Source organism: Hylobates moloch, unplaced genomic scaffold, assembly GCF_009828535.3.
Source record: "Hylobates moloch isolate HMO894 unplaced genomic scaffold, HMol_V3 SCAFFOLD_1, whole genome shotgun sequence".
NCBI lineage: Eukaryota > Metazoa > Chordata > Mammalia > Primates > Hylobatidae > Hylobates > Hylobates moloch.
Window position 1 is genome coordinate 192,685,152 of NW_026652276.1, and position 12,215 is coordinate 192,697,366.

Consider the following 12,215-nt stretch of genomic DNA (forward strand, 5'->3'; position numbering starts at 1 on the left):
AAAACCTAAAGTATAATTAAAAAAAAAAAAACATTAAAAATGTGTTTGTATATATATAGTATACTATATATATAGTAAACATATATATAGTATACTATATATATAGTATATACTTTGCTATAGTATACTATATATAGTATATATATAGTATACTATATATATAGTATATACTTTGCTATAGTATACTCTATATATATATATATATATATATTATACAAAATATACAAAATAGTCTACACCTTTAGGTGTTAACAGCAGCTACCTCTGGGGATTAGGATACGTTGGAGGTTGAGAGGAGGGTAAATACACTTTATCACTTTTTAAAACAGTAGGGTTATGTGGAATTTTTGGTGTCTAATTTCAATATCACTTATAATTTTCCATTAAATATCACCCTATTAATTGTACTTTACCTATTTACTTTCTAACCTAAATGTACATACAAAACCCCAAGTAACTCTCCTTCTATTAATCTGGTCTTTCTCAGACATCTCCATTCTATGACTAGAACTGCTTTGTTATCTTTAAAGAGCTGACAATTACAATTTTATATAATTTGATAGGAAAGATTTTGGTTTAAGAAAGTTTATTAAAGTTTAGGGAAAAGCTGAGTTTAGCTGCCTGAGCAATGAGCTCAGGATGTTAATAGAATTCCTAGTTCTCCCAATTACTTGAGAACAATAATAGCATCAGTCAATCTCATGGCGGAGGAGGTAGGGAGAGGATGAAATGTGGGTTAATCACCACATCTGGCTCACGGCTGTGGGATGGGGTTGAGGAGGTGTTCTGTAACTGTTAGCCAATACCATTGCAGTTTATACATACAATGTTTATTTACCAGGATGATTTAGATGGCGTTAACAACAGGCTTTTATTAGTCTTGATATCCCTAACGTCTAAGCAAGAAGCTCAATAAATGTTTGTTGAGTCAACAGTTGATATCTGTAATAAAATAATGAGGGCCTACTTTATGGGGTCCTTTTGAGGATTAAAATGAGTTAATATTAATTAACTGCTTAGAACAGTGCCTGATACATATCAAATTGCATATAAAATGCTTGCTGTTTAGAGGTCTTCACTTCCTTTACTACAATATCAAAACCCAAAATTACTCTAAAAGTTTTTGCTCTTATAATCCATTTGGCAGCAAAACCTGACCAGAATGATTTATAGTCTTTATTTATCCCATATGCAGTGAATATTTTGTATCACTGTAGATTTTATTGGAGGTGCTATACATGCACATATCTTTATGAAATCATAAAAATTCTGATTTCTGAAGTAAAATTGGTACTAAGGACTTTGTATAAGGGTCTAGGGACAAGTGTTATTATCTTTGAAAATATTACAATATAGGTTCAGGAACATAACTAGAAATATTTGGTTTTAAAGAAAATTGAGCACAGGAAACATTTATTAATATCTTTTATAAGGTGATATATAAACTTTTAAAATGCAGATTAAAACAAGATGACTAGGGAGGCCGAGGTGGGCAGATCACAAGGTCAGGAGATCGAGACCATCCTGGCCAACATGGTGAAACCTCATCTCTACTAAAATGCAAAAAATCAGCCGGGCATGGTGGTGCGCACCTGCAGTCCCAGCTACTTAAGAAGCTGAGGCAGGGGAATTGCTTCAACCTGGGTGATGGAGGTTGCAGTGAGTCGAGATTGAGCCACTGCACTCCAGTCTGGGTGACACAGCGAGACTCATTCTCAAAACGAAACAAAAAAGATGACTAATTAGCCTTTACTAAATTAAATAAATGTCCTCTAGCCTGCATTCACTCCAGTTATTTCTGTTTCATTCTTACACTGGGAAAGTGTAAGAATCTTATTCCCAGTCAAGGATAATTCTGTCCCTTCCTGCTGCCTTCTCAGAGACCTCACCCTGGAAGTTAGTACCTCTTTCTTAGATTTTCAGCTTCTCCCTCCCCACCAGCTGTAATCAAGAATATATTTGAACATGCTTAAGTCTCCTCCATCATAAGTATTCATCAAAACAAAGTCTACACATCCAAATGTATCCCTCTTCTTCTTGAAACACTGCATACAATCCACTGTATCTTTTTTTTTTTTTTTTCTATTCTTCAATCCATGACAAGTTGGCTTTCACCCTCATCAGTGAAATTGCCCATTAGGTTCACCAACAATATTTAGGGAACCTTTCATGATGGTACTTGACCTCCTTGCAGTAGCAGGCACTGTTTATCACGCCTCCCTCCTTAGGCTTAGGATTCTATGTAGGTCTCCTTTGACCTTCATACTCTACACTCTCCTTGGATGTTCACATTTACTCCCATGATGTCAGTTATTATTCACTGGCTGACAGTTTCCGGATCTACATCCCACAACCCATCTCTCTCTCTCCTGAACTTCAGACACAATTTACTAAACATCTCCATCTGAATGTCCCTCAGGTGACCAAACTCCGGCTGAAACCGAATTTACCTTTGCTCCCAAACCTGAACACCTAACTCCTCCTGGGATCCTCATGCAGTGAATGGCACCACACCAACGTCCAGCCAATTGTCAAAAGGCCTAGGAGTCACTTACAACTCCTCCCTCTCCTTCACCTTTTTAATATTATCAGTCATCAAGTCCTGCCAATTCAACTTCCTAAATGTCCCTAGAATCTATCTCCACAATCACCTCTATTTCAAGCCACAGTCATTTCTAGCTTAGGTTACTACCTAAAATCTTTCACAGGGTTCTGTCTCTCATCTTGACCTCAGTGAATCCTCTTTCTTTCTTTTCTTTTCTTTTTCTTTCTTTCTTTTTTTTTTTTTGAGACAGGGTCTCCCTCTGTTGCCCAGGTTGGAGAACAGTGGTGCAATCACAGCTCACTGCAGCCTCCACCTCCCTGGCTGAAGCGATACTCCCATCTCACCCTCTTGAGTAGCTGGGACTACAGGTGTGTGCCACCACACCCAGCTAGTCTTTAAAAACTTTTTATAGCGACAGGGTCTTGCCATATTGCCCAGGCTGGTCTCTAACTCCTGGGCTCAAGTGATCCTCCTGCCTTAGCCTCCCAAAGTGCTGGGATTACAGGCATGAGGTACTGTGTCTGGCCAAATGCATTTTCAATAGTGCAACCAGACAGGTCTTTCTTCCCTCAAATGAGATCTTGTCTCTCCCTTCTTAAAACACTCAAAAGCTTCAAAAGTCCTCAAAACAAAGTCTATACTCATTCATACAGCCTTAAACTCTATATTCTATCAAACGATCAACAACTATTTCTTGAATGCCTGCTATGTGCTAGGCATGGTCTGGAATCTGAGGATACAGCAGTGAGCCAGACAAAGCTTCAGACATCAAGGAGCTTATGGCCCAGTGGGATATACACATAAACTGGGAAATACACATAAACAAATAAACGTGGGGTAGAGACTGTGCTGTGTCAGTCGGGGCATTCAGGTGATATTTAAGTAGAGAGGTCTGAATGTTCCAGCCAAATATATATCTAGCACACTCCTACTAACCTCAGTTCTCAGCTGAGACCTCCCCTGGGAAGTTTTCCTGTTGCCTTGAGTCTGGGTTGGCAGCACCTCCCACATGCTCTAAAGCATCACATGCTTACCGTGCACATTCACCACCAGGGTGCTAATGCCCATTATTTGTCTGATTACTCCCCTGCAGGAACAGGGTATCTTGTGACTGGTTATGTCCCTAGTGTGTGGCGCACAGTGCTTGCCATGCTTGAGTTGCTTAATATCCACTTCCTGAATGGCAGATTAAGTAATTAATATCATTAAATAATTCTCCTGGTCAGAAGGCCTTGCTTTTTTTTTTTTTTTTCTTTCAGACGGAGTCTCATTCTGTTGCCCAGGCTGGAGTACAGTGGTGTGATCTCAGCTCACTGCCACCTCCACCTCCTGGGGTCAAGCGATTCTCCCACCTCAGCCTCCCAAATAGCTGGGACTACAGGCACGGGACACCATGCCCAGCTAATTTTTGTATTTTTAGTAGAGATGAGATTTTGCTATGTTGGCCAAGCTGGCCTTGATCTCAGGTGATCCACCCACCTCGGCCTCCCAAAGTGCTGGGATTACAGGCCTGAGCCACGGCGCCCTGCCAGCCTCAGTAATTTTGAAGAGGGGAATATAATTGTCCTTTGAAGAGGTGGATTGGCTGACTGAAATGAGAAAAGTCCACATAAAACATTTTATTCATTATTTCCATTTGTTTTATTACTGCTAACACGAATACCAAAGCAGAAAACTCAACACCTGGATAATTAATCATGTCTTTCAGTTTATGCCTCTCTGCTATTTTTTAATTCCCAGGCTCCATAAAAATATGTAGGCTTTTCCTACGGGAAATTTTCAAATATGAAGTCATAGACTTCTTAAGTAAAACCTAATGATTCTTTAACTGTGTTAAAATACAACTTCTAACGAAAGTTAATAAATGCACAGTTCTCTTCCTTTTGACATTATGGATTTTTGTACTCAGAGTGGGTAAGTCGTAAGGCCTTTTATCCATTTTTAATTCTAAATTCAAGATTGAATGTAAGGCCAGGCATGGTGGCTCATGCCTGCAATCCGAGTACTTTAGGAGGCTGAGATGGGAGGATTTCTTTAGGCCAGGAGTTTGAGACCAGCCTATGCAACAAGCGAGACCCCGCCTCTACAAAAAAATTTAAAAAATTAGATAAGTGTGGTGGCATGTGCCTGTAGTCGCAGCTACTTGGGAAGCAGAGGCAGGAGGATCGTCTGAGCCTAGGAGTTTCAGGATGCAGTGAGCCATGATTGTACCACTGCACTCCAGCCTGAGTAACAGTAAAACCCTGTCTCAGAAAAAAAAGAAAAAAGATTAAATGTAAGAATGAAAAACATGATGCCATATGCCAAATGACTGACTGCTGAGGGATTAAATCTGCCACAAATGATTCTTTGTTTTACATGACTCAGCTTGTCAACTTCTCTAAGGTAACAACAGGAAGATTTTTCTGAGATCATACAATATTTTCCAGTTAAAGTAAAAAATAAGTGACCCCTATGTACTATCTATATTAAAAAATCAACAATTTCTTCCCCTAAGGCACTGGGAAGGCTTCCAATCAAGCAAACGTCATAGCAGAACTGTACTTTTGGTCCTATAATTCTCCACCACCCAGCTTAAAAGCAACACTTCCAATATGATGGTTTCCATATGAAAGTTGTCCGGAAAACTGAAGAGATGGAAGAGAAATAAAAGTAAATAAGGAAGGTGACAGATCATATCATTCCTCCAACTAAGAATAATCAAGCATTTAGCGAAACCATGAAGGAAGCATTACAGTTCTGTGAATCTCGCAAATACTGGATTTTTATAAACCTGGCATCCTTATTTCCTATTTAATGTCAGCTTGTCAGAGTAGCACAGCATATTGATTTGACTATAGCTGATAGAGAATATCAAATACAACTCTGTATCCCTAGTCTAAAAGTTGTAGCCAGAACTTCTCATTATGGTTTTAGTGAGATGAAACGAGTGAACATATTTACATATTCTCTTTTATTTTCTATTAAGGCAATATTTCTAGGTTCACGTAGTTAATCTATTTGTTTTTATCTCTTCAGTTCTGTTATTCTGCTTCTAGTTTATTGAACTTTGATGACAGGTACTTCACATCCTATATCCTTCTCTGAAATAAGAGTTAATAGCTTTGCTTGAGTAACAGAAATCTTTAAAAGCCAATATAGATGAGCAGATCTGTGGATGAGGCTGAGAAAAAACAGCTTAGAACTTAATGGAAACAGGTAAAGCAATTGTCTAGGATTTATCTGAACAGTGATGAATAAAAACAAGAGAAACCAAAAAGATATGTTAAAGAAAATATTTTAAAATGTCACTTACCCTTAGTTCTTCCTTTGTATTAAAACTATCAAGAAGCTGTTGATAATGTCTATCTGTCATTTGTCGTAATAGGGACAGGAGACAAGCAACAAACTCCCCCTAAGTTAAAAAAAAAAAAAAAAGCATATATTTTATTTTTAGTAAGGACATAAAAGAACATCAGTAACTTACACTGAACTGTCCTCAAACAAAATACGTTAAAATGAAATCACGATGATCCAAACTTGCCCTGTGAAGTCTTCTTAATCTAAATTATCCAAAATGTCACAGCCAAAACTCCCTATGATGATCACCATTTATTTACTTGGTATTCACAAATTTATAATTTTAAGGAGGATTTTTTTTTTGTTTTAACTTGGGTGGAAGCTTTTCACTTGGGAACTAACTTCACACATTTAAAGAAGGTAAGGCACTGAGGGTGACGATCGTTTACTGAGCATTTAAAATGTCTGTACTAATTCTATCATTTGAGCTTCATATCAACACTATGAGGTAGGGGGTATAATACCTTTTTGAAGAAGGTAAAATGTAGTTTCTGATGTGCTAAATGACTTGCCCCAAGTCACTCAGCTAGAAAGTAGCAGAGCTGGAGTTATCCCCAGTCTTTCTGCTTCCAAAGCCCTTTCTGTAGCTTCATGCTCCATTTTTGAATTCAAATGACCTCCTCCAACTCATCAGAGAGTTGATCTGCTGACTCACAGGGTAAAATGAATGCCATATGTTGCATAATGTGCATTTCAATCTCCTTTTAAAAAATAGTTTTATTCAGATGTCTTGGAGGATTGAAAACAATTTTTTTAATTGGCCATTCTTTTTGTGCTTGGGCTCTATGTGATTTATAACCACAAATTCTAATTCTTAAAAATTAACAATAAAAAAGTAAACATAGCATCTATCGATTTGAAGACCTACATAAAGCTGCTATCACTTGCATTTTTCAATGAACTTCTAATTTAAAATGCTTGCATTTTCAATGCAACCTTTTGTGCTCAGGAAAGAATTTATCCACTTTTAAACAGAGCAATAACATTTAAAACAAAACAAATACAATAGGAGAGGCAATCACTGGTAACTAACTATATATTTACAGAAGTGCAATTTAATTGGGAACTGGTTTCTTAGATTTTACATGGAAAGAGACTACAGACTTTATAAGTAGAGACTAAAAGCCCTGAGAAGTGGAATTTTTCAACAGAGGCAGCTGGGTCAGGAAAATTCAATGTATCCTCGCCCACTGCCATGGGAGACCCAAGGATGCTATAATACTTAAAGACCATGTCAGGGCAACCAGGTGCTCAGGCTAGATCTCTGTTTGCAGATAATCATTTGCAACACACAGGTATGACAAATAATTATCTGTATATATTTTTTAGGGTAAATATTCAAGAAACTAACCAGTGTGGGCCAAAAGAAACATCCTTCAAGCTCAACACATACTTTGTTAATGAACACGGGAATCCTTGATATTTAACAAAAGAAATAAAAAGTTTAAAGGCAATATTATTAATATTTTTGTGTATGTGTGTAAGGTAGTAACCCAACCCAACACTAGGAAAAGAATAATCTAGAAGGATTGAGAGAACAGTGCCTTGTGCTCACACAGGACTGGGAATAATAGAGCCTTTTTTTTATACCAGCCAGACTGGAAAAACCTCACAATTAATAAGGCATCAGTTAGAGTACCAAAAATAGTGTTTCCTTAGTACTGGAGAAAAACTACTCCTAGAGTAATGCTGTTCTGGTCCTACCTCACAAATTTCAAAAGCAAGACCTAAAATGATCAAATAGTTTCCAATAAATTTAACCTCATTCTATAGCAAAGCTCAGATATTTTTTAGAAATTAAAAAAATCCACCTCTCAACAATGTAAAATTCACAATGTCTGGCATGCAATGAAAAATTACCAGGCAGGTCAAGAAGAAGGAAAAAATGATGCAAATGAGGAGAAAAAGTTATATATCAATAGAAATAGATCCAGAAATGACACAGATAATAGAATTACCAGACAAGAACATTAACATAGTTATATTACTGTATTGTAATTTTTCAGGAAGCTAGAGGAAAGACTGAATATGTTAATTTAGAGACACGGAAGACATAAAAAGAGCCCAAATTAAACTTCTAGAGATGAAGGCTACAATTTGTGAGATGAATATTAATTGAATGGGTCGAGTGGCAGATTAGACATTGCAGAAGAAAAGACTATTGAACTTGAAAGGTAGGGCAGTAGAAATTCTCCAAAATAAAGCATAGACAGAAAAAACTGAAATAAAAAGAAAAACAGAAAAAAGCATCAGTGAACTATAGGACAACTTCAAGTAGCAGAGTATCTATGTAACTGAAAGTCTCAAAGAGAAGGAAGAGACAGAAAAAATAATTGAAGAAATGAGAAAAAAACCTTTTCAAACTCTGAAAATTATAAACCTATATATCAAAAAATCTCTACAAACCTCAAGCACAAGAAACAAGAAGAAAATTACACCAAGACACATCATAATCAAATTGCTTATAGCCAGTGGTAGAGAAAATCTTAAAACACTATTCATAAAAAAAAGGGGCACATTACATAGAGACGAACAAAGACAAAGATGAGAAAAGATTTCTCTTGGAAAGAACACAAGCTGAAAGACAATGGAGCAACAGCTTCAGAGAACTAAAAGGAAAAAAAAAACCCAAAAACTATTAACCAAGAAAAATATCTTCCAAAATATAAAATATAAAAATATCTTCCAAAAGCAAAGACAAAATAAAGACTTTTCAAACCTCCCAAAGCTTATTTACCACCTCTATTCAACATTGTACTGAAGGTTTTAGTCAGTGCAATAAGGCAAGAAAAGGCAATCAGGAATACACGTTTGAAAGGAATTTTTAAAAAGCTGTCTTTCTTCACAGAAAGCATAGCTGTGTATATAGAAAAAGCTATGAAATTGATAAAGAGCTACTAGAACTAATTGAGTTTATTTACATTCCAAAACATAAGATCAATGTACAAAAATCAATTTTACTTCTACACACTAAAAATGAACAATCAGAAATTGAAATTTAAAATAATATTAAAATATGAAATAATTACTAATATATTTGACAAAAGATGTATAAAATCTGCACACTGAAGGCTGCAAAACGCTGAGGGGTGGAGTTAAAGACATAAAAAAAATGAAGATATTACATGTTCATGGATTGGGAAATGCAATATTGTTAAGATGTCAATTTTGGCTGGGCGTGGTGGCTCATGCCTGTAACCCCAGTACTTTGGGAGGCTGAGGCGGGTGAATCACCTGACCAACCTGGCCAACATGGTGAAACCTGAGCTCTACTAAAAATACAAAATTAGCCGGGTGTAGTGGCACAAGCCTGTAATCCCAGCTACTCGGGAGGCTGAGGCAGGAGAATTGCTTGAACCCAGGAGGTGGAGGTTGCAGTGAGCCAAGATTGCACCACTGCATTCCAGCCTGGCTGACACTAGTGAAACTCCATCTCAAAAAAAAAAAAAAGATGCCAATTATCCCCAAATCGATATATAGATTCAATGCAATCCCAGTAATTATCCTAGCATAGCTTTGGGGGTTAGAAATTGAAAGGCTGATCTGACTTTAAAATCCATAAGGAAGTGAAAAGGATCTAAAATAGTCAAAACAACTTTGAAAAAGAAAAGTAAAGTTGGAAGACTTACATTTACTGATTTAAGATTTATTATAAAACATGACAATCAAGATAGTATGTTATTGGTGTCAAAACAGAAAAACAGGTAAATGGAACACAAGAGCAAAACCCAGGAACAACTCAAATGTCTACCAAGAGCTGAATGAATAAACAAATTGCAGTATATCCATACAATGGAATACTATTCAGCAATAAGAAGGAATAAACTATTGATATACAAAAGAATAAGGATGAAACTCAAATATATTGTGTGTCAAGACAGAATCCCCTGCCCCTATGCCCCCCAAAAAACTATGTAGTATATGATTAATAATAATAGCTATGTACATGATTCCATTCATATCAAATTCTAAACAATGTAAATTTATGTACAGTAACGGATAAGTTACTATAAAAAACAGGTCAGTAGTTGCTTGGGGATGAGGTAGCACGGAGGCGCAAGAGAGGGAATCGAGAGGGGCACAAGGAAGCTTTTGAAAGTGATGACCATATTTGCTATCCTGATTGTGGTGATGGTTCATAGGAATACACATATGTCAAAACTAAAATTGTACATTTCAAACAACTGTCATTTATTTTATGTCAATTATACCTCAAAAAAATAAAAAAGACATATGACAACACTATGATTTATGGAATGGCACTATGTGTAAGTTACCATACTTTGACTATGCTATTGAGTTCATTCCTTGTTTGGGCCTTGTCGGGTAGACACAATCAACTTCACTTTAAAGAAAAGATAATTATCTCTTTTTTTTTTTTTTTTTTGAGACGGAGTCTTGCTCTGTCCCCCAGGCTGGAGTGCAGTGGCCCAATCTCGGCTCACTGCAAGCTCCGCCTCCCGGGTTCACGCCATTCTCCTGCCTCAGCCTCCCGAGTAGCTGGGACTACAGGCTACAGGCGCCCGCCAACACGTCCGGCTAATTTTTTGTATTTTTAGTAGAGACGGGGTTTCACCGTGTTAGCCAGGATGGTCTCGATCTCCTGACCTCATGATCCGCCCGCCTCGGCCTCCCAAAGTGCTGGGATTACAGGCTTGAGCCACCGCGCCCGGCCGATAATTATCTCTTAAGGTTCAGAAATTTACCCCAGGTTCCAGAGCTTGAGAATTGTGAGACTGGGATGTGAACCCAGGTATCTCTGGTTCTAGAAGTCTGTACTCAGTGACTCATCTTCCTTCTGCTCAGACTATTTGATTGTATAGAGAAAATACATCTAAGGTTTTTGGTTATAATTAAAATATCAGTAAGTATACTAGAATCCATCAGTTGATAACTAAGGTTCATACTTTTTTACCTTTCACTTAACTATGCCTTGACTTAAAAATGCAAATCTAGTTAGTAGAAACCCATTCATCTCTTTTCCATCTCTTAGTTTTTCCATATCATATTCACATTGTCTCCAATACAGCTACTAGATTAATTTTCCTAAGACATTTACTTCAATACACAATCCTGTGAATAGTGAAATATACTGAAGTGGGAAAAATGACATATTATTTGTTGTAAATTTAGTAATAACAAGAAATATGCGATAAGGAATAGACTTTCATCTTAAGTCTTTACAGTCAATATACATAAGGGAACAACCTGTTTGAATCCAGATTTATCATTTTGTCATATCTGACTTATGCCCATTGCAGTAACTTATAATCATGACATATAATCCCTTGGGCATTTATGATGATTATTGTCAATCCCAACATCTACTCTACAATGTCATTTATTCACTTATGCTGTTTAGGAACTCCAACCACATTCAACTCTGTTAGGAGGCCTAGATGTCCAATTACTAATGTGTATTTTATCCCTAATGTAATTTTTTTGCTCTATTTCTTAAACTTACATTTTAATTAATTAAAAAAATTTTTTTATTTCCATGGGTTTTTGGGGAAACAGGTGCTATTTGGTTACATGAGTAAGTCTTTTAGTGGTGACGTCCAATTACTAATGTATATTTTATCCATAATGTAATTTTCTTTGTTTTTAAGATATTTTAAGAATGTATCTATATGAAAATCCTAGACCCATAATTTATTAAAAAGAAATAAAAAGCCACCAGTGGCCAAGAGGTACTTAGCTGCAGTGTGATACTTTCTTTTGTATAAATCACCGTGAAAACTCTGTAGTCTTCAGTGGCCATTTTATGTATAGATTGAGTATAATGGGAATTTCTACAAACGACTTTGTATAGCAAGGGTATTGGATGGCTACAACTATCTTCACGAAACCTATTATACACATACATTATTTTTTTCCACATATTTCTTACAGAATTAACCCAGACCCATTTCCATACCCCAACCACAAACTGACAACACATGAAAATTTTAGATAAACACATCAGAGTAGCTGTCTTAGACCTGGCCTATGCCCAGAAGAATCACCTGCTCCATAAATGGTACTTAACAGAATTATGAATAAGTAAGCATTTATAAATTGTAAGGAACTCTGGAGCTCCATTAGTTGAGAATGCAAGGCAAGTGGTCATTTATACTGCTTTATAAAATCTGCTTCTACCTATAATTAGACTTTTGAAAGGAACTGATCATAATGGTGCTTTTTTGTTTTTTTTTTCTAGCTAGGGAAAGCATTTTAAAGTTCAAAAAACGGTGGAAAAACAAAAAGTACAATCCTTTTAAATTTTAAAAATAAGGCCTCTGTTATCTGGAACTATGATACAGCAGACGCCAGTGCTCATGCTGGTGTGGCT

The 12,215-nt window shown here is 36.6% G+C and overlaps 1 protein-coding gene across 3 annotated transcripts in view; it reads right to left on the minus strand.

Moving 5' to 3' along the window:
* The window catches only part of DOCK4 (dedicator of cytokinesis 4), a 475,993-nt gene that overhangs the window by 103,880 nt on the left and 359,898 nt on the right, over positions 1 to 12,215 (minus strand). For all 3 annotated transcript variants that reach the window (XM_032761480.2, XM_032761481.2, XM_032761479.2), the window contains exon 26: positions 5,841 to 5,939. In XM_032761480.2, coding sequence (XP_032617371.1) covers positions 5,841 to 5,939 — 99 coding nt within the window. The remainder of the gene's footprint in view (positions 1 to 5,840; positions 5,940 to 12,215) is intronic.